The sequence below is a fragment of the Convolutriloba macropyga genome, chromosome 2, assembly GCF_964194025.1.
Source record: "Convolutriloba macropyga chromosome 2, txConMacr16.3, whole genome shotgun sequence".
NCBI lineage: Eukaryota > Metazoa > Xenacoelomorpha > Acoela > Convolutidae > Convolutriloba > Convolutriloba macropyga.
The window spans coordinates 52,918,101-52,941,793 of NC_134469.1; the positions used below are offsets into that span (position 1 = coordinate 52,918,101).

The following is a 23,693-nucleotide window of genomic DNA, read 5'->3' on the forward strand; positions in this document are numbered from 1 at the left end:
CAAAGCAAATTATATTTGCCGGCATTGCAACTGTCATCTCAACTTATGCTTGGTTGACTAAATGCACTTTCTCCAGTCGACTCAAAATTGAATAAATCGACAAAATACTGAATCCACTTACTTGAAAAAGCATTAGTATTTCAGTACGATGATGTAGAAAACGTTTATTTCATACTCATAATTCGTTCATACTAATTGCCACGTTAAATTTGAATAGAAACTTTTTCGTTGTCCAAAATTTATCCAAAATTATAAATTCTCCGATACAGGACAAATGAAATGAAAGCAGAGTTCTTACCAAAAAATTAAACTTCTCATAATCAACAACTATTTTTTCATGCTTGCTGGATATTCAGTGACGTTCTCAGAGCAAAATTTTCAACTTGATCTTGAGGCCAACTATTTGGTAAATAATTAATCAAGGGGGCAGATTTTCATCGAGATAAAGATTATATGAGTAAACTATTACTAATTTATTTATTTGCTGCCTCCAAGGTTTAAACTGATCGCTTCACTTTTATTTTGCAAATGAGTGTCTGTGTTTCTTTAAGATGAATTTTATCTGCGACTAATTGCTCTCACTGAACTTTATGTTGCAAAAAAACCATATGCAACTATGCGTTTTTGTATCAAAGTTTTCGCTTCTCCAAAAAAACTGCTTAAATTTATGTTTTTAAAAAAGTGAAAAGAGCTTTTCCTTTCAGAGCAACAACAAAAATTTCACAAATTTGAGACGCATAATGCAACATTATGTGCTACGCACAGTCTCCTACAATAAGTGTGTTTAAAAAGAGTTTGGAGGTTATAAAACTGAATTTTTTGAAACTATTGAAGTAAAATCTTGCATTAGAATTTTTTTCAGTTGAATCAGGAAAACTCAAGGAGCTATTCTGTAAATGATCCATCCGTCAGAGCCTTTATGCATAACTTTTTCATCACAGTCCGCATGCTGAATTCTTCTGTCAAAAACGTATCTGTCGTGTAGCCTGTCTGTGTTGCCAGCCCAAAACTCAAAGTAGTCAGGCACTACTCGGAATCCACTCCAGTCATCAGGAAGAGGTAGTGAGTCTTTCTCAGAGTACTCTGACTCCAACTTTGCGTACGCATCTTCTAGAAATTTCCGATCGAGAATTGGGTCACTTTGAGGACTGTTAGCAAAACGGTTTTCAGTTCTCCATGTAGATCCGAACCATAATTAACCCTATATTTAGCACATTGAAATACTTCCTAGTTTTGAAGACCAATAATTCAATTGTTCCAACCCGCTAGGATCATTACGCTAGTTCGACCTTGTTCAACCAATTCTTTGTTAAGCCAATGTTGACCGACCAACAATTTTTGCGGAAAGATACAACAGTGGTATCATTAAAAAAATCTTGAAAAACAATCGACTTCGAAAAATTTATTTTCGTTAAATAGTGCCGGTATTGCTTAAATGAGCATAGATATCAACAAACGTGAGGTGCAATAATCATATAGCGTTAAAATTAACCCCTGGATACTGATAATTACATTTTAAGATCTTATTAGGTTATACGGGCTTGCCGATGTAGTTTTCAATAGGCTATTTATACAATCCCATGAAAAACGTTCTACTTGGGGAAGAGAAAACATCCCTGATTGCCGCACTGATCTGACTACCCTTTGGTCTGGAAACAAAATACGTGTTTGTCTGCTCGCGGGTTACTTCTACGGCTTTGCCTTCGATTCGAACTTGTCTATGAAAAAATTCCCAGTAAAAGTTGAGGGCTACAAATGGATTAGACTGTATTTCTTTGGATTTCTTGCTGTTTAGACAAGAGTAGAAAACGTATCCTTCTTGATCATACTCCTTAAGAAGTACATAACGGCTGGAGGGTCGGCCCAATGAACTGCACGTGGCAAGTACCATCTTGTTGGGCTGTTTAATCGACTTCTCAGCTACGGCCTCTTTCATCCATTGCTTGAAGAGACTGAAGGGATTGAGCGTCTTCACATTTTGATCATTCAGAGCTGCGTTGCCTTCGTAGTCGTAGGGGACTCGAATGTCTTTGAGAGAGCTCATGCTCCGTGTGAGGATATAACTTTTCGGCAGAGGAAATATTGACGCTCTTATAAAGAACATTCACATAAAACAATCTAAAATATCTAAAATAGAAAGAACTTGGTTAAGTATCAATGACTGTCCATTAGATCCTAGACTACAGTAACTGTTGAAATTTTACAACAATGAGCCGAACAGCACAAGTTAAGACAGATCTAAATGACTATTTTGCTTATCTTTAATAGCCGATCAAAAACACGGATGCTCGCTTATGTGCGATGGCAAATAATGTTCCGAACCCACTGATAAAAATATTTTCTCAATTGCCTAACAATTGTCAGCGATAGAATGATTTTAATGTGGTATTTAATGTTTTGTTCTTAAACTTTGATATATTCTTAAGAAAGGTCCGACGTCTATACAATAAAGATTTCATACCAGTGAGATCAAATATCTTTAATTCATTGAATGAGCACTCAAACAAACGAAACGAACGACATGAAATCGAATTTAATGCAATTGCTCAAGAAGAGAAAAAATAACTTCATCAAGTGAACACCTAATGTTATCCAAAAAGAAACGAAAATAGCGACCCAAAACTCAAGATCTAGGCCGTTTTGAATTTAAATCTAAAACTTTATTTGTTTTTATAAAAGTTACAGGTGGTCTCTATTTATTTTCGAATATATAATATATTCTCAATTTAGACTTAAATGAGGGTTCACAAAAAATCTAAAGTGAAAACAAAAATATGTTCAAATGCAAATAGAGGTAACTCAAGCTAATCATGAGGTGAGTCACGATTCGAAATTGTCTATGAAAAAAAACCAGTGCAAATTGAGGGCTACAAATAGATTAGAAAAGTAGAGAAGCATATCTGAAAACAAAATACAACCACGTATAACCCAAAATTTGAAACAACTAATCAAAAGCAGAGGCGTTTGAGTATGCAGTACTTTTGACAACTGGCTTCTGAGATTTTACAAAACATTTTTGAACGGCATCATATCAAAATATGTTAACTTTGAAACAAAACTTTAAAACTAAACAATGTCAAAAGGACACATTCAGAAGTTTCAGTTCTGCCTCCTAAGAAAAACAACTGGACTTGTCAGCAATAAAAATAACTGATGAGTTCAAAACTAACCAAGAAACTAAATGAGTGAAAAATCAATACAAAAGACCCAAAATATCTACAAATTTATAAGTAAATAAAGAGTCTCAAACATAAATCTATGACTAAATATCAAAATGTCGACTCAAACATGCCTCATTATTGACTTGTAACTACATAATTGAAAGATTGAAGTGCAACAAAACAAGAAATTAACAAAAGCCGTTAGAACACAAATTTCAATTAAACTTTTTTGGAAACATTTAGCGTCCAAACATAAATTTTTGCTGTAAACTGAAGCCATTCCTATATGTAATCTCGGCCACTGCCGTTAAGGAGGAGGTACTGACAGAATATACATTACTCGGACTGTAACAAGTCAACAGAAAAAAAACCATCTAAAGTCAGAATTCAGAAATTAAAAAAAATTACCAGAACAAACTATTTCCAAGTGATCAATACCAAAGACTATATCAAAGAAACCTTATGAAGGTTAACTATACCTCACTGGAACTTCAACGAGAACTCAAAAGTATTGGGATTTATCAACATTACAATATCAGATAAAAAAAGACAAAAAGACAAAACTAAGAAAATATTAAGTAAAACACGTAGTGTTAACGTGAAGAAAATAATCAATTATCAACAGACAAATTGAGACAAAAACAACTATACAAGAGTGAGACAAACATCGCACCTGCTAGATTCCCTAGTTCATATTTTCTAATACTTAACTTTGATAGACTCGTCAAGACGTGTTTAAAAGTGGTACTACTAGTGAAATCAATTTCCCTTATTTGACGCAAAAAAACAGACAGAAATGAGACGAGAGACATGAGATTTCAACCAATGCAGTTTTACAATTTAAAAAAGAACAACTTTCTCGAACAACTGATTTTTATCAAACAACAAAAAATAAAATCCAGAAATCAATATCTATCCCTTTTCAAGACAAATTTCAAACCGTAAATTCTCAAGTAATAGCAACCTTTTCAATGAGCTTGCTTCTAACCAGTTTTGATTAGAATCAAAAAGTTCAACTTAAATTTTTTAGTTAGTGCAGAAGTAAAAATGACCTGTGCATTCAACAATGCAAATTGAGAATGCAAATTCAAAGCTAGATAATCACAAGTTGTCATGAGTGAGGTATGTCAAGATTTAAAATAAAACTAACCAAACGCTTGTTGCAACAAACTAGTTAACAAATCATGTAAACACGTAAATGAGAACAGCAGAAAAATCCTCAGCAAAGTTTGTTCAAAACTTTCCTAAAAACAAGCACATAGTTTTGAGTATTAAGCAGCTAGAACCCCTTAATAAAAAAATTAATTTACAAGCCGAAAAACCAATATTGAGGGGCAAATTTTTATCCTGTAGTCTTGTTATTTCAAAAACAAAGTTTAGAACAATTTATTAACACTGGACATAATCAGAAGCTTCAGTTATAATTCTTTATAACGCGATTTGATCTTGAAAGCAGTCAGAATAAACAACAAGTCCTATTGTAAATAAGTAACTTTCACCAGAAAACCAAATGAGTTGAGAACCAAAAAGTCAAACTCAAAAATTCCGCCAATTTTTACGAAGTTGAATGGCGACAATTTAATATCTACGATAAGTTATCAATTAAGAAAAAAAAACTTAGATTTAAAAATGCCGCATCAATGACCTGTGGAGACTTTCATAAATAAGATTCAAGGGCAAAACAACACAAAATGCTCACAAGTTCAAATTCTTTGCATCTTTTAAAACCGTTTAGTGTCCAGTCATAAAACCCTTAGCTACAATATCATGCCATTAATGATCTTCGTTTACTGCTGAAATTGAAATATTCACACAAAAATTTAAGGATTCGAAAAAGAAATTTTGGAAAAAAAACTTAATTTCACACTTCACTTGATCGGCTTTTTAGTGATACCACTCAAATCTCGACAATATATCGATCGGCCAAAATTGACTAAACAAAAAAACAGTTGAGAATATAGTTCCTCCCCCACAACTGGGCTTGGAACAATTATCGTCATGACAGTGAGGTATCATTCAAGTTGGATTTCGCACGTCGCGTCGTGTCATAATTGGAGAAAGGAATACCGAAAATTTTATTCTAGCTGCAGTCATCCCGGAAAAAACTTGAGACTAACAGAAAATTTATTAAACATAATACGCACAACAAAGCACAGAGTTTAAATGAATTGGCGTAATTATTTGTCCTGCCATGAGTTGCCGCAATTAATTGTTATGCGATTCTTCATCATTCAAATTTTGTCGATAGTCATTCTCTGGAAGACGTCCATTGACTCTACGACCTTGCAGAACTCATCGAACGATATCCGGTCGTCACCATCCAGGTCAGTCAAGTACATAGTTTTATCCACTATCTGCTGGATCTCTTTTGGTTCCAGATTCTTCCCCACCATAGTTCTAAGTACCTGTGGGAGCAAAACCAAGATTCCAACAACAAGTCTATTCATTTAATCCTTTACAATCATAGCAATGCATTCTGTGCAGTCAAATTTCCTGATCTTCGATTCAGAATTTCATTAGTTGACAAAAAGCCGTTTTCAGCGAAAAGACCACAGGACGAATATAATTGCTACAAACTTCGTTTCAGAGCAATTAATTATGCTAGCACTGAAAGGATTTCGTCAATTGAAATTAGGGCTACATGAAAATTTACACAATTCCATTTTACCCAACCTGCCATTTTATCCCATGCCAACTTACCCAATGCTCTTTGATCCCATCGTTCAATTATCCGATGTTCGGTTGTGATTGTTTCATATCAAGTCCCATGGGCCGAGTAATTATATATAGCCTTTAAAAATCCCATGTTCGGTTGTGATAGTTTCATATCAAGTCCCATGGGCCATTTAATTATTTAGTCGGTTAAATAGTACTTCTGGTAATTTTAACAATAGGGTAAATGAAGTTGGCATTGGGTAAGATGGCAGGTTGGGTATAATGACATTGCATAGAATGGAATTGGGCAAATTGTCCTGACACCGAATTAGGACAAAGGATGAAAGAACTGAATTCAACAATTACAGATTCAAAATTACAGATTCAGGAGAAAATTGAGCAAACTAAGGACACGTCTCACGTTCCAAAAATTTCATGTCTTTGCACTAATAGGGACGGATTAAAAATACAAAATATTACAAACGTATATTATACTTCTAAGACCCTTTCGTTATTTGAATAAGGTTGTAAGTAATTAGGTTTATTCATTGAACTGATATTTAAGCTAATTGAAGATTTTCCTGACAAAAACAATCCTAGGCTTTTAGCTAGTTACTTTGATGCTGGAACAAACAAGGAGGCTCATTAATTAGCGTTCGCATAATGTTCCGACCCCACTCATCTACATTTTTCGCTTAATTGTCTACCACAGGACAATTAAATTTTTAAAATTAATATACCGTTAAACAAACCATTAAACGAATAAAACAATCTACTTTATAGGGCCAAGGAGACCTGTCATTGACTGCCGTTGCTAAAAAACGTTTAAAAAAGTTCATCAAAGAAACGTTGCTTTTTTGAAAAAAAAATCAGAAAAATTAAACTCATTATGTGTCGACAGAAATCATTGAATAATTCATTTATACCTCGATAGAAAGTAATTGCGACCTCTCATTATCCAGTATATATCATACGACCACAAAAACAACGACAAAAACAGGTGAAAAAAAACTAAAGTTTGCACGAAAACTATGACCCAGCCACTAACACTTTAAGCTGCTCACTAAGAACACTAATATTTTTTCTCAAATGGCAACGGGACTACAATTTATTGTGATACTGCAAAGAAAACAAAAACCTAAAAAATGGGCTAATGTCCAAAAATCACGAACATCTTATGAAAACTCTAATTCCAAGAACAGAAACCTTCCTTGCAAAACAAAATCGTTAAAAAGGATAAGCTGTAGTTCACTAGATGAGGGAAGTGACTTGTTTATACAGATACTAAGCCACAATTCAACAGGATAAGATTTATAAAATGGGCAAAGCTCAAACATCCATCAACTTTTTTGAAAACAATTACTTTCGAAAGTCATAAAAAAATAAGCTTTCAACTAAAAGAACAGACAATTTATCTTGCAACTTCTCAGAAATTAAATTGCGCCTATTATTAATGAGCCTAAGGAATGAGACTACAAAAACAAATACAAGCAGAACTTAAATATTTTACGAACCAACAGCGTTGAAGCCATTAAAACTATAAGACATAAGCCGCGACAAATTTATATCTTCACTTGTGTCTTTCTTGAACATCAAAAAGTCGTCATTGTAAATGGACTAGATCAAAAAGACAAAAAAACCCACAAATATTGAAAAAAATCTTAAACTCACATAAATTCGAATACAAATTGTCGAAGCACTTAAGTCAAAACGTTTAACCATCAGAAAAAATGTTGTTTGATGCAACAGAAACTGAAAGCTGTCAAAAATTAGCCTAACTTATAAAAATGCGACGAAAACGATACCAAAAAAATTAAATAATTTAAAGTAATTTGAAAGTCAATAGAATCATTAGCTATCAACTTATGTCATTCATCAGGTTCAATTATACATCTATAGTTGGCTATTGAGACAGTTGTTTACCGTATACATTGCTAAAGACAACAAAATTAACAAATACGGGCGAAAAAACTCTGAAAATCCGCAAGACAACGGTGTTGCAGCCCTTAAACCATAAATTATACACTAAAAATATGAAATGAGTTCAATTCTGTATTCATAAACCTGAATTCTTTTTGCTTTTATTTGCTTAGTACTTTAAGAATTAAAAAAAGCAAAAATGGTCAGTTATAAACAAAAATCAAAATATTTTGTATGAAAACTCGTAGTACCAAAGCCATGAAGTCGTTATATAAAAAAGGCTGACCGGTTATTACCAAAATTAAGCTACAAGTTGACGGAAATAAGATAAATTAACAAAACAAAAAATCACTGTAATTTTCTTAAAACAAATATTGTATCGGTTTACTTACACCACGTAAGGAAACCAATTGGATTTTTGGTTAGTGAGACAGAGGAACCAGACTGCGAAAAGAATAAATGAAGGCAAAACCCAAGAATTCAGTTTAAGTTTACTAAAGCTCTTCGTCAGCGCCAGTAGCCTTTCTCTGGGATCAAACTATATTCAATCGGTCTCCTTTTTACGTAAAAAGGAGCGGTCTTTAATTGGGTCGTTATTTGGAAAATTTCTCGGTAATCAACATTAAAAGAAGCAACAGCAAACTTTAAGTCAGCGAGCGCCCTAATGAAATTTGAAATTCTTATTGCAAGAATTCATGATGCCATCAAACCTATCCCTGAGTTTGCCGCGCGTGTAGGAGACCACCTTATTGCTCCAAATGTCTGCGAATTAGATCAATAAATAGTAAAGTGAGTTAATTCAAGAACAAAAAAAGGTGCATTTTGTATATTTATCGAGACAAATTTGCAAAAAACCGGCAAAATTTTAACCCAAGATGACTCTTATAGGAAGCCGACGTTCAAATAGCTCTCTTGTGGAATTGACGGAGCTGGTGTCAGAGGTTTTTGGATCTCAATTTCCACCAAATCTAATTAAATTGTACCAAAAAGCCTATTTTGTGCTATTTTTGATGAAAAAATTTAGACAAAGAAACGGATATCAAACAATTCAGCAACCCTCCCATATCCTTAACAGTTAAAATAACATATTTTTAAGTAAATTAGCAAAATTGACGAATATTCACAAAACTTCAAACCTCGATAACTCTGTAAAAACGAAATTAAAAAAACTTTTTAATTCCATATTCTACAATGTACGGGCTGTCTAATGATACGACTCACAACTCTCTGCGATGAATATATTGACTGAACGAAAAACTCATTTGAGTATATAGTTCCTCCCTGCCCACTAAACAGGCGGTCGGAACAATAAGTGTCCAAAACCGTAGATAATAACAAATCTCAGGTAGTAGTGATAATATCCCCTCATTGGTTTTCACGTTGCTGCGAAATTGTCTTGCGCGGATACTTGTGACGGATTAATCCAATTTCCAGGCAGCTATAACAAACGAAAATATTTACTCCTACAAGCCTATTTTAAAAATGAGGACAAAAATCTGTTTCAAGTGCGGATATATATATATATATATATATATATATATATATATATATATATATATATATTCGTTGAAATAGGATAGTTGACACGAAATGTGTTGATAGAGAACTGCGTCAACACACCAAGATCTGAGCTACTAATTAACTAGGCACTTGTTGCAAGATCTTTTAAGCAACAATTCTTCGCTCATTACTTCAGTAGAGGCAATTGACTATTAAAGACGAAGCAAATATTTGAGCAACTTTTTACAGAACAAGATGCCCTGACCACCTCTTAGCTCCTGTTAAGTCGGAAACAGCTGGGAAGCACAGACGCGTGGGTCTCGTTCTTGTTGACAGTTTTTATTACTCCTCAGAATTGGCTATAGATTGTAAAATTTAGCAGACTAGTTGGTGGTTCCGTTACACAGATGTACAGTTTTTTCATGTCCAGAAACCTTTGTTTCCTGAAGAAACATATTTCGTTTTGACTCATTCATGTCATTTTATCTGAGCGCACAAAAATTATATAAGATGAACAGATGTATATATTACCCCAATTTACTTTTTTCTTTTTCATTTTTCATTTGTTTCCTTGGCAAACCTACGAAAACGATTCTTGTATTTTTTATGAAATAATTGCTTGTTAGTCTGCAGATTATGGGAAAAGCTTTATTAAAAAACTCCTTGTTGTAAGTACACTCTGAAATCTAACAATGTTTAATGTCCTGTTTTCTTTGCTCATATTTTGAAATTAACCGTGCAATTTAAAAATACAATTTTAATACCAATTTCATTTGAACTAAAGCAATTATAGGTACCTAAAGCAATTTCAAATTAATTAACAACCACGGAAGATTAACGGCTTTGTAGGGTTTTTTTGCTAATTCATTGTTACTCCGAGCTACTGAGCTGGGCACCAATCGAGACAAACAATTGATTTTGTAGATGGCATAAAATTTGGAATCAGATGCATTACCTGGTAAAGATCGTTGTTTGATATATAGCCGTCCTTGTCCAGGTCGTAGATTTGAAACGAGAAACGAAGTTTGGCCATCTTGTCGCCTGAGTAACATTAAGACAACTCGGTTCAAAACAATCTCAGCTCAATCCCGATCTTTCTCATTCAGAAAAGCGAATTAAAACAGTTATTGAACGTGGGGATGATTCGGGGAAAAATAACGGAAAAGCATAATAGCCATTGTATGCTTGTGTAAATTTTACCTTTAACGCTAAACTGAGAGAGGCCTTGTATGAACTCCTCGAAATCTACCTCTCCATCACCATCAGTGTCCAGAATGTCTATGATTCTGTACAACCACACATTTTATCAACACTAAATATACTTCGCGAAAAAAAACTCAAACGTGTCAAATGGAATTCAATGTGATGTTGCCATTTTGTAAACTTTTAAAACACTGTTAAATTTTTTCTGGGCTGAGTTTTATCTTTGCAAGTATATTCAGCCATACGGCTATAATATTAAATTACTTGTTTCAAAAGAAATCCGAAATTTTTGCTCTCAACAGATGCAATTGTAGATGCTCGTGGGTTGCGAGAGAACAACCTAATGTAAATTGTGCATAAGATAAGCTTGACAAGAAGCTCTACTTGTTCAATGTATACTTCGCTAGAGAAAAGAAGCTTTGAGGAGCAAGAAAGAACATGAGAACGGGTTATAAGAGATGACCCAAATCCAGAGCTTAAGACCAGATGGTTAGCACACTATGCTTGCAAGTAGATGCTAGTTCACATCCAGTAATGGTCCATTTTCACAGTAGTTGCACCTGCTTAGACGCCTAACAGTAGACAAAAGCGAACACACTGCTTCCAGTGAAACAAAAATTTTCATTGGGTGTAGTAGTAGTAGTAGTAGTAGTAGTAGTTCAGGCTTAAGGGTCTTCCCAGGGGTGCTCCAAGGCACCCTTGTTTTCGTGTCCTATTTCTAATCGATTTTCGATCGTGGGTTGCACTTCCCACATTTACATAAGATTCTCCACGTACATTTGTTGTTAAAGTCGTAATTTGTTTTAAAGAAATTCCAGTAGATGTCACTCAGTTTTTTGCTCGATAGTTGCGTTGAATCAGAAAGAACTTTGGAAAAGATGTTGTAAAGTAGTTTGGCTTTTTGAAGGAAGTTTTCATCAGTCTTCCTTAGACAATTTTTTGCCATTTTTAATTCCCCTCTTGCGCTTTGTTTAGGGGAATTAAAGTCTTCATATTCGAAGTTTACTTTGATGTCGAATTTATTGTCAAGTAACGATAGTAAAAGTAGTAAATCGTGCAATTCGACATACATGCTTAGGGGCAACAGTTTAAGCGCTATTAGCGTTTCTTTGTAGGTGCAGTTCCTTCTACTTAGTATCCATGAAGTGGCTCTTTTTTGTAGCTTTTCAATTTTCTTCATCTGCTGTCTGTTTGGGAGCCAAGCTTGAGAACAGTATGATAGTATTGGCACGACATAGCCAGTGTAGGCATTCAATTTATTTTTTAATGAGGCGATGTCGGTCATGTTTTATTTGGTAGAATGCTTTTGTTGCTTTCGAAAGCCAGTGATTACAGTTGCTATTCCAATTAAGATTTTTAGAGACAATAAAGCAAAGGTCCCGTTGACTATCAACCTCTCCTAGCGCCTGTTTTTTAGTGACGCTGTTGGTCGCTTTTAAGAGAGAGAAGTTTACATTTTGATGCAATTAAGTCATGTGATTTCGATCGCACCAGTTTTCGATTCCTTCCACGCTCTTTTTTTAATTATTCCTGATTTACGCTAATCAGTTTGAAGTCTGCGAAACCGAAATTTTCAGTGAGAGGAGTTTCTGATGGAAGGTCATTTATGAAGATGAGGAAGAGCAGAGGACCTAAGATTGACCCTTGTGGAACACCGCTAGTGATTTCTAATTTTTCGGAAAAAGAATTATTAATCTTTACGTATTGTTACCTTCTATTAAGGTAGCTTTCCATCAGCTTTAAAAGATTTCCTCCAATTTCGAATAAAAGCAGTTTTTCAATTAGCTTGTTGTGGGAGACTTTGTCGAAGGCATTTGCAAAGTCTAAGTAGAGGACTGACAACTCTTTCGTTTTCACATCGTTAAATTTGGCGTACAAAGAGTTTAGAAAAAGTAGTAGTTGAGTTGTAGCAGACCTCCTCTGTCTAAATCCAAATTGGTTTTCAAAGAGATTGTCTTTGCAATGTGAGTATATTCGGTTGCAAATTATTCTGTCCAACAGCTTTGAGACGCAGCATAAAAGACTTATGGGCCTATAGCAGTTGACATTGGCTTCACTTCCCTCTTTATATACTGGCGTGATTTGACTTAGTTTCCAGAGTTCCGGGAAAATTCCTTTATTCAGGATTGTTTGGAGCAGTAATAGGAGAGATTTACTCAGAGTCTTAGCGCAATTTCTGAGGATAATATTTCCTAGGTTATCGGGGCCTGCTGATTTGTTCAGATCTAAATTTTGTGAGAGCTCTTCAATTTCCAGGCGCAAAATTTTTATAAAGAAAAGTTTGCTTTTTGTGTAACTCAGTAGACGAGGTTCTTTACTTTTATATACATTTTTGAACAAATTGAAAAGGGTGGCTTTTTCGCTGTCGCTACTGGCTTTTTCATTACCGAATTTGATTGTTGCTGGCAAAACTGAGGGATTTCGGATACATTTCAGGTAATTTTGTATACTGCTAAAACGCCTGCTTGTGAAAATTTTGTCTTCGAATATGTTTATATCGATGTCCAGTTGTTTCAAAATCTGCTTCTCCAGCTTCTTTAGTTTGAGGAGTCTACTGAGATTCAAATTCAAAGATTTTTTTGGTGTTCAACTGCTTCATCATGTGAGAAGTTTCTTTACTGGCCCAAGGAGGCAATGCTGCTCGATATTTCGTTACTTTAGGAATGTGATTGTTGATATGGTGTCTAATTCATGTGTACCATTGGTTTAATAATGAGTCAACATTACTAAAACAGAAGAGTTTGAAGGCGTTTTCCTCAATGGCTTGATTCAGTTTTTCCAGTCTGCTTTTTTGAAAGCAAATTTACGGCACGTGTTTGGAGTTTTTGACAACTGTGCCGAGAAACACAAAAGTCAGAATTGGTAGGTGATCTGAACACTGCTTCTTGTTCACCTCCTGTGAGGGTTTTGGTGTTGATAGCATTCTATCACTGGATGTGGATTATTTGTGAGGACACCATCTAGCGTTTGATTTGATATGTTCGAGAAGTTTGATTCTATCAGTTTATCCAGGACCTCTGATTCATAGTTATCATTAGAGTCCATTGCTTCCCAATTTTTCCCTGAGAGGTTTATTTCGCCTACAATCAGAGTGCATTGAATCATTTCCTGACTTGTTAAGTTGCATAATTCAGTCAGTAGCTTTAAAGTTTTCAGTAGTCCATTGATAGCGACTTCCGTGCGGGGGATCATACATGCAGGCCAATAGAATTGAGGTTTCGCTGATTGTTATTTTTAGTGCTAAAGTCATGAGTTAGTTTTAGGTTAACTGTTTCAAACGGAATGCCTTTTTGAGAGCTACTAAAACACTGCCATGGTTTGATTTGCGTTCAGTTGACTCTCTGTCCTTTCTGTTGATTACATAGTTCGGTATAAAAGCGCACTATTTGAAGTTTCAGCCGCCAGCCAGGTTTCCGTGAGACAGATGATATCAAAGTCAAAAGTTGTCAGGCAGTTCGTTAATTTCATTCGACGCTCGGGTTTCAGAATACTACGGACGTTTTAAGATAAGATTGTTATTTTTCGTAGTCAGCTTTCGTCGGCTGACGATGCGCCAGCAAAATCGTTTTCAATCAGATTGTCTTTATATTCTACCCATCTGTCACCTGGTTTGGTCTCAACGATCAAGTTTCGGACTGTAGCATCTGTGTTTGAGAACATGTGGTTGGCAATATACAGTAGTCTTTTTCTCAGACACTCATTTTCAATTTTTAATTGCTCTGGGGTAAGCTCAGGGCTTATGAAGACTCGCCGACTGAAGTTTTTAAGCCTGAAGGCTGATTTCAGCACTAGCTCTTTGCTAATAGGGCTTTCTAGATTTATGAGGATGGTTCTCGGACCATTTTCTGGGTTATATTTTCCTATACGCGTGACCTTACAGAGTCGCTTGTCTTCTACTTTCTTTAGGTAACACAAGATCTCTTCAATAGCATTCATATATTCATATCGGCATGAAGTCTTTCGTCTAGTGACTTTGATTCATTTTCTGGGATTCCTCTTACTCGAATACCCATTCCATTGTCGTTTGCGCTTGGGAGCAGAAGCGCTCGTTCGCGCGTAGAACACTTTTCCCTTCGCAATTGTCCCCAAAGAAGCGGCATAAGATTGCGGCCTTATTTTTAACTGTGATAGTTCTGCTTTGATTGAGTTAATGAATTCGTTTGATTTTTCGATTTGCTTATTCAGTGATTCCACTTTCAAATTGAGATCATCTAGTTTTCCATCCATTTTTGTTGAGAGAGCCTGACTTTGGTCTCCTGACCCCTTTTTTCTGTACAACTGTTGCAGACGTGAAGTATATTTGCATTAAATTTGATCAAGACTTTAATTTCTTCTACTGTAAAGCCTGTTTGAGTAATTCTCAAAAGATGCGCTTCCATGTAAAAAGGAATCCATAAACAGAGGCTGAACAAACAGGGCAACGCAAAAACTCGCATGATTCCGTGCGTGCAACAGATTGTTACCACATTTAAAAAGAAACAAAAACAAAATAGGGGGTGCTAGTTGTTCAACCTGCCCTGCATACAGTGCAGCACCGTTGCTATAGCCACAATTCTTTTTTGCGGAGACAGTTATACTGCACGTTGAAAATGCAGCTTAGACCACCTCACTCCACTCCACACATCGCACACACTCCGTGCACCCCAAGCCCCACACGCTTGACACTCACCCCGCTGCAAACCCAACCTCTAAACCACCCCTGAACTTTACCTTTTAAGGTAGTCTCTAAGCCCCAGCATGATATTGACTTAAACCAACTGCTCACCAGTCGCTTCTAACATTTCTGGAAACTATTGGCATAACAACAGTTATCACAAATACGTACTGAAAGGGTTCAACAGACCACGGGGAAATCATAAGAAATCATTCATGGTGTTAAAATTGGACAAGAGGCGCGGTATAAGGTTCCGATCGCACATAATGTTCCGATCCCGCTCATCTAAATTTTTGTTCATTGTCCAACAAATGAAGAGATTAGAGATATAAATAGATGTTAGTGTAAAAAAATTACAACCCAAACTACTAAATGAATTATGAATTATATAATGTCATACTGCATTCGAGAACTCATGCGAAAATAAAAATGCAAGAACTCAAACATTATAAACTCTAACTACTAAATGATTTATATAATGCCATACAACACATTGAGCTCTCATGATACCTGTCATTATTAAAACTATGAGACAATGCAAACACAAAACAAACAAAAACCAACAAATACGGCAAAAACACAAAATCTATTTTTAAAAGCACTAACAAGACTCCTGTTCATAAAGGTACTAGATAGCCAGTCGACAAAAAGAAAAAAATAGGCAAAGTTCAAAGTACATCGAAATTTTTTAACCCAAATAATTTCAGAAGTCATAAAAACCGTTAGCTTTTAACTTAAATTTTCCATATCGACTTACTTATAGAACCTCGAGGGATCTGTCTTGGGTGAGACTAAGGCCGAGGACAGGAATACATAATAGCTGCAGATTCCGAATACCACAAAATTTACAAACAATTTACAAAAATACAATTGAAGCCATTAACGTCATATATCTTAAAAGTATATAATATTCTTCAATTTCTACTATTTCAGTTAATATATAAACAGAAAATTGTATATGTTCACTCGAATCTCATTTGAAAATCAATGGGACTTGTTAACACGAACATTTTAAAGGAAAACTAAAAACCTTACCAATCACAAAAATTTTAAGACAAAGCATAGTGTCCAAGATGAAACTAAAGGTTTAAGTTTAAATCACAAGACAATGTACGGGACCTCTCATTGATAAGAATACGTTTCAATAGACAAAAAGAGGAACAAATCAGGAAATAAGGAAAAAATTCTGAAAACTTTAGAAACAAACACGATCAAAATCATCAAAACCATTAGCTGTCGACTGACCGATAGATTAGGTTCCTAATCCCCTTCCACTAAAAGGTAGCTATTGAGAACTGTAAAAAATAAGAAAAACCCTGCGACAAAACAAAAAAGCTTAAGACTACGAAAACAACAATTACAAACCTTAAGACTACAAAAACAACAATTACAGGCAAAAAACCAGATATCAAAAATGCGAGAAGTGTCGGAAGCAAAAAATAAAGGATTCCGTAAAAAAAAATTCATTTTCCTATCAACACCAATGGGATCTCTCGGCATTCTGAAAAGATGACTTCAAAAACAACGGCAATTATGACATGATATCAAAAAATCTCTTAAATTTTGGATATAGGTCGTAGTATCAGAGCCATTAAAAATAAGTATGAACGCAAAACATCTAACAAGTTAATTCACACCTAAATTGGGACCCAGTGAGACCCTTTATTCATAACAACAAGTCTTCTGATTACAAAATACAACAAATACAGGCAAAAACCAAAAATGCAATAGAAAAAAAAGCCAGAAAAAGTTGAAGCCATTAAAACATGAGTCGTTTGCTGCTAACTTTCTATGTGTTCATTAAAGACTATGCTGAACGCCAATGGGAATGTTCAATATTGTTGTGATAAGACTTCTAATTAAAAACACAATTATACACAGAAATCCAAAAATCTTTATAAAAACATAGCATCAAAGTCATAAAACAAAAATTTAAAAGACAAAACAACTAACCAAATAAATTTTTATTCAATATTAAACCTAGTGGACCTATAAATTTTGGGAAAGACCTACAGGTTCACAGAAATGTCTTTAAGAACATTACGTGTTCAATTTTTGCTTCAAAAAATTATTTCAAAGTCTCAACAACCATTAGGTATACATGGAAAGCATTAGGTAGGTTAACTTGACCTTAGTTAGGAATCCAATTGCGATTTATGTTTATTGAATTTTTCCTGTAGACATTTAACAAGAAAAATGCAACAAACGGTGGGAAAACACAAAAATTCACTAAAAATTACGAAAAAATTGTCGAAGCCATAAAAACCCATTAGCGATGGTTCCATGAAAAGAAAATAAATGTTCTTTAGGGACCAGTTGCTCGTAAATGAGATTTTTCATCACTGAAACTTCAATTTGAAAACGTACTTGCCTATAATGACATCAGAAAAATAAAAACTCGAAAGAAATTCAAAAAAGGCACTCTCCGATATGAAATTAACAAAAAGTTTGTAAACTTCCCGGTGAGACCAAAACTAGTCTTTTTATTACTGCTCGTCTTCTGGAACACAAAATTGTTTCTTATTTTACTGTAAAAAACAATTTTTTACTAAAATTTTGATACAAAAAACTTAGATTTATCAAAAATGAGGTTACATGTGAACAGAATCACACCCAAACATCAAATGTTCACAATTTTAAACCTCGATAACACCTCGAAAAAAAAATTCAAAACTTTTTAATTCAAACCGACGTTGGAGGAGCTTTCTAACGATACCACTCATGATTAATTACGATGAATATATCGATCGCCCAAAATTGGCTGAACAAAAAAAAACCTAACCTGTTAGAGAATATAGTTCCTCCCAATAGTACATAGTGACTAATAGTACAAGAATTGAGAGCAAAACAGAACAAATCCTTAAAACCTTCAGATTATTAGTTACATATAAAAACACTCAATATGAAATTACTCTTTGAGTATTTAAATAAGATATATCAAAAACAAAGAAAAATCTTCCATGGTGTTTTTTAAAATTTTCTTTTTAAAATTTTCATTAAAAACATTGGTGTCAAAATGACCAAATATCCTAGACTGATGCTCAGCAAAATTAAAGACTTTTCAACATTGTTGTTAGGATTCCTTTTTATTTTAAATATCAATGTTACGAAGTAAAATTAAGGACATCAGGTCAGGCAACATAGAAAAATTTTTAAACACCGTGAAGAAAAAAAAATTGCATCGAAGTAATTAATTGCATTCACTATAGAAATGAAAGATTAAATTGTTTAAATTGAGACTGATTGCAAAACACATAAGCCCTCTTTCTGATCTCAGTCAGTCAGTGTACTTGAAAGAACTCTAAATATAATAACAAAATATAGGGCAAAAAATATATAGGCAAAAGTAACAAATTCAAATTTTTCCGAATCATGCGCCCCCAAAATCGTTTAACAAATTAGCTACCCCTTGAATCATTCACAAGATTACGATAAAGCATCCTTAGAAACCTTGCAATCCTTTTTGTAGAATTCGTCAGAAAATCAGATAGCAAAAAGAGAAAATTGTGAACAAATGTGACAATAAGCGCGTGAACAAAAAAAAAGAATCAGTTGCTGTCACTCAGATGAAAAATAGTTTGAGAGAATTTTAAGCAGCTCCTTTTTGTCAAGACTATCGTTTTCCGTTCACTTTTCTGCTTCAAGGAAAATAAAATCGCCCAAAATTTGCGGCCAAATTAAAGAAAAATTCTCTTTGGAAAAATTTAATCAATTTAATCTGAACTTCTTTTAGACGGTCAAAAGGAGCACAGGAAGAACCATCTCAACAGACGAAACGGCTATTAACGACGACTAATGCTGATAGTATTTCAAAATATAACAGTAACTTAATGATTGAAAAATTTACACAAATCAAAAACTTGATTATTTTTAATCCAAAATTTGCAAATTTTTATTCCCCAACGAAAAATCATAGAAGACAATCGCAAGGCAAAAATTGATGTTTCGACATATTCAAATTGTTATATTTAATTTTCTTATCCACTTCAAGTTCGATAATTAACCACAAAAACCTACGACAGCGGTACGCAGGAAACCAATTACCATAAAATTGCTCCAAGATACGACCAAAAATGTAAAAATGATTCAAATTTAGCTGCCAAAGTTAAAGTGAATTCTGACACCCTTTTTGTTATTTTCATGACTGCTGCATTTTGTCTGTTTCCTCATTGATAGTGCTCTTTAAGGTGTCTGCTAGTTAGCAGGTTTGTCATTTTGGCTAGTAATTACATTTCAAGTGTTTATACATTTCAACAATATAGATATATTTGCAATTTCTAACCTTCAGATAATTTTGTTAAGCTTTATCTTGTCCAATTTGTCTGTTTGGCTCTAGGAATTTAGATACGGTTTCTGCTATTCCATCTGCTTTACCGTACAGGAACTTCTGCTTTATATATTTTTGATGTAATAGATGTTGGGAACCATGTTTCTTTAAGTTACATTCCTCCTGTTATCTTGTAGTAGCTTCCAAGTTTGTCCACATTTGACAAAACTTTGAAAACTTACTAAGATTTATTGAATTTCTGTTTTTTCGAGGAGTTATCGAGGATTGATGTTTTGTGTGAACACGCGATATTTAGCATGATTTTGTTCACTTTTAATGTAATTTTTCTTCAAATTAAGATATTTTTTATTAAATTATTAATTCGAAATTACGTTTCACGCCATAAAATGAAACTATTTTGAGTTCCTAATACACGAAAGGCGAAAAAAAGCTAGTTCTGGTCTCATAGGGAAGTTTACTATAAAAAAAATTCGAATTCTTTTTGCGAGCTTTTTCAAAAAAAAAGTTTTCATATTTTTCTTGGGTCAACTAGAGACTAGTCTTTTTTTCATATCTGGGTTCCATTAAAAAAAACCTGATTTACAGTCAAATAAAGCCCAATGAACAAAACAAATCATTTTCAAGGAATCGCTCGTGTTTTTTGGCTTCGACTCGTAATTTTAAATGTAATTTTAATTTTATTAATGAAGTTTTACTTTTTGGAGTCCTATGACATGGTCTTGTTGACTAACAGTGCAATAGGTTTCGTAATACCCATTAAGTGATCCTATCTAGAGCGTTCAGTGGACAGCTAATGGCTATTAAAACTTTCAAAAAGATTTTTCGAGAACTTTCGAGATCATTAACCGATAATAAACCTATTTTCGTAAATTCTAAATTGGTTTCATTAATGATAGAACCCCTATCCTACTGCAATCAAAATAATTCTGGTTAGCGCTTTCATCTTCCAAATATTTGATATATGACTTCGATGCCACACATTTTCAAAAAAAAATTGAAAATTTTTTTTGGATATATTCCTATTGGTGGTTCCTCATGAAATCTTATCACTTTATCCTGATATTGACATCTCCCATTGGCTTGGAGAAGATTTTCAGAGGATCATGGATAAGGTTTTCAAGGACATGGTTTAAACTTATGGTTTAAATGGCTTCGACACTTTCCTCTCTCACATTTACTGATTTTTGGTTTTCGCCTGTATTTGTTGTTTTTTCTATAGTCAAAAGACTTATTGTGATGTCTTATTTATAACCTATAAATGTCAAATATCCTTGTCCTATAATTGAGGCATACTCTCCAATTGAAAGTATTCAATGACATCCGTTGAAAGCTATTGAAATTAATGGCTGTTAAGACTTAAAAAACAATTTTTTGATTTTTTTTTAAATTAATCAATCTTAAACTTATTTTTGTGACCTGTTAGTCAGTCTCAGTATTGATCGGACCCCCTTCTTTTCTATTTCAACCAAATTAATTTGGTTAGCGGTTTTATCTGCTAAATATTGGTGTTATAACTTCGATGAACGAGTTTTCATAATTTTTTTTAATTTGTGGATATCGTTTTCGTAATTTTTTTGGTTCCTTTTGGATTTTTAACACATTATTCTTTCATTGGTAGTCGCATTGGCTTGAGTTGACGTACAATAGATCACACATAAGTTTTCAAAAAAACTTATGGTTTAAATGGCTTCGACACTTTCTCGCACTTTTCTACTTAATTTTTGGATTTTGCCTGTATTTATTGTTATTTTCATGGTCAAGGACCTTTTTTCATGGTCAAGGACCTTCGACACTTTCTCGCACTTTTCTACTTAATTTTTGGATTTTGCCTGTATTTATTGTTATTTTCATGGTCAAGGACCTATTGTAATGTCCTATTGATGACTTATGAATGAAAAACATCCTTGTTGTCTCATCGAGGCGTGATTTTGCTTATTCATTAGCTTCCGTTGAAAGCTATTGAACTAAAAGGCGTTGATGCTACGTGTTTTCTCAAAAATTTCGTGGTTTTAATGTATTTGTTCATGTTTGTGGATTATTGGAGTCAAATTGTTATAAAGAAAAATCTCATTTCTGTTAAAAAATTAATTGGAATTAGAAAAGCCGCAAAAGGTAGCCGTAAAATGTTGACCGGCCCACAAGCCTGTAATTGAGGATTGAATGAATGATGTAATCCGAAGCAGTCAGTTTATTGCGAATAGTCAAAGTTTACGGTATTATACATGTACACTTTTAAAGATTTTTCAATTTTTTCAAATTTTGTTGCCCTTTTTGTCAATTTGTAACTTATTCTTATCATTGAGAGATCCCATTCAATTCCATGTATTTTAAAAATTAACATGCTTAATAATATTATGACGTAACTGATGTTTTGTTTGTCCGACAAAATGCATTTTTATAAAAAGTTAAGTGCATTTTTATAAAAAGTTAAGTGATTGGTATATTTTTGTTTCTTTTTGTCTTCCTTTAGCACAATCTCGTAGTAAGAGATCCCAATGATTATCAAATGTTGCAATGTTGCTCAATTGAACTTATTTTTTAATTCAAGATAACTTTAACTGAAGTAGTATAAATAGAAGTTGAAATAAAAACAAAGCATTCAGATAATAGCTAATAGATAATAATTTTAATGGCTTCACTAATTTGTGTTATCGCAATGTTTGTAATTTGTTGTTCGTATTTTTTGAGTTTTTTGCATCTTTAGTCCGTTCCTGTGGCTTAGTATAACCAGAGACAGTTCTTATTGGTTTCATGACTTTTTAGTAAACTTATCAAGAGTTATTTCGTTAGAAGCCAAGACTTTTGAAATTATGGTTTGAAAATGATGAGTGATTTTTGAATTTCGCTGATTATTTCTCTTTTTTGTCAACTTTTTACCTCGCCTCATTAAAGAAAAATCCCATCTGATGTGTAGTTAGAAAAAAGTAAATAAGTGTTGTTAGGGTTTTGTCTGATTGTAATTTGACGTTGTTACTAGGTGCTTTTAAATTAAGCTATTGAGTTTGACGTACCAAGAAATTTTGTTTTTGCATTTTTGGTTTTGTTTTTTTCTCGTAATCTGTTCAATGGCAGATCCCGTTACAATGAGGCATGGCTTTATTTAGTTCAGTTATTATTTGGTTATGTAACGAGTTTTTTAACCTCAAACATCTATTCTTTGCAAAAATGTAAGTCAAAAGACAGATAAGTCAAAAATGTAGATGAAGGCGGGTCGGAACATCATGTGCAAACGCACATTAACGAGTCTCCTTGTTGAAACTATTCTTTTACTACATTTTATCAGTGGATGAAAAAATCATAAAACCTGGTACTGGATAAAGTTTAAGTGCTATAAGGGACTTAATTCGATAGCAAACCCTCCTCGTCTGTATATGTCTGTCTCACTGCAGGGAAATCGGATGGTGATATGAGTCGATGAGGTCAGATGACGTACTTGATAAAGAGACGAGATAGTTGCAAGTCGGAAGGTCAAGTTCATCTATAGAACTCAGTTACCACTAGACCTTGTTAACATTTATGATTTTAGATAGTTAGATTATAAGGGATTAGAAGACCGGATATCATAAGTTCACTCGGAGCAAAATCTGCCACTATGTATTTCAACTATATTTTCATCTGCATACCGCATACACTCGTTATAAGGCATTTTTCGATGCAAAAATTTACCTTTATATAACTTTTTCCTTCAATAAACAGTTATTTTATAGATAATTTAATAAAAAGTACAACTTATCTCTGTTAGAGGGTTACTTGTCATGTCCGGCAGAACTTTCAGCTCTTTGATGGACAAGCTTCCCGAGTTGTCAGAGTCCAGCTTTCTGAATCTCAACTTGAGCCGTCGGATTTCTTCATTAGTAAAGGTTTGACTAACATTTTTGGGCATGCTAACACGACTTTTCGCTCTTTCATTTTTTGACATATTGAGGCTAAATTTAGCAGGCTAAATTGAGAGAAGTAAACGTAAATTGCTTTGCTTTACTGAACCTGAAAAGAAATCATATCACAGCTATAGAAATCTTTAATCACTTCCTGTTTCAAATTATAAGCATGAAATATGATTTTGAAGAGCCGCGCTCGTAATTGCACTGAAAAAGAGACAAAAGCATTGGCGCGTTCTAATCTCAAAAACACAGTAAATTAAGCAAAAAACAGGCATATCTCTAACTACAACACAAAAAGCAACATAAGGATGCTTCCTTTAGTTCGCTTTCCTCTCCAGAAGAACGGTAAATACAGACTCGCCACTTTAACGTCAGTCATTAAATTAAATTGACATCTCACCACTTGTAAATTTGCACATCAATTAACAAAA

The 23,693-nt window shown here is 33.9% G+C and overlaps 2 protein-coding genes across 2 annotated transcripts; both read right to left on the reverse strand.

Annotated features, from left to right (window-relative positions):
* Positions 1-794: 794 nt before the first annotated feature.
* LOC142335344 (pyridoxine/pyridoxamine 5'-phosphate oxidase-like) lies at positions 795-2,147 on the reverse strand. The gene is made up of 2 exons (XM_075383794.1): positions 1,620-2,147; positions 795-1,151 (listed from the first exon to the last, which is right to left on the reverse strand). Exons 1-2 carry the CDS (start codon positions 2,102-2,104, stop codon positions 878-880), a joined length of 759 nt encoding a protein of 252 aa, XP_075239909.1. The 5' UTR covers positions 2,105-2,147; the 3' UTR covers positions 795-877.
* Positions 2,148-5,267: 3,120 nt separating this feature from the next.
* LOC142335345 (calcineurin subunit B type 1-like) lies at positions 5,268-23,419 on the reverse strand. Its single transcript, XM_075383796.1, has 4 exons — positions 23,114-23,419; positions 10,437-10,523; positions 10,192-10,277; positions 5,268-5,566 (listed from the first exon to the last, which is right to left on the reverse strand). Exons 1-4 carry the CDS (start codon positions 23,298-23,300, stop codon positions 5,393-5,395), a joined length of 534 nt encoding a protein of 177 aa, XP_075239911.1. The 5' UTR covers positions 23,301-23,419; the 3' UTR covers positions 5,268-5,392.
* Positions 23,420-23,693: the final 274 nt, after the last annotated feature.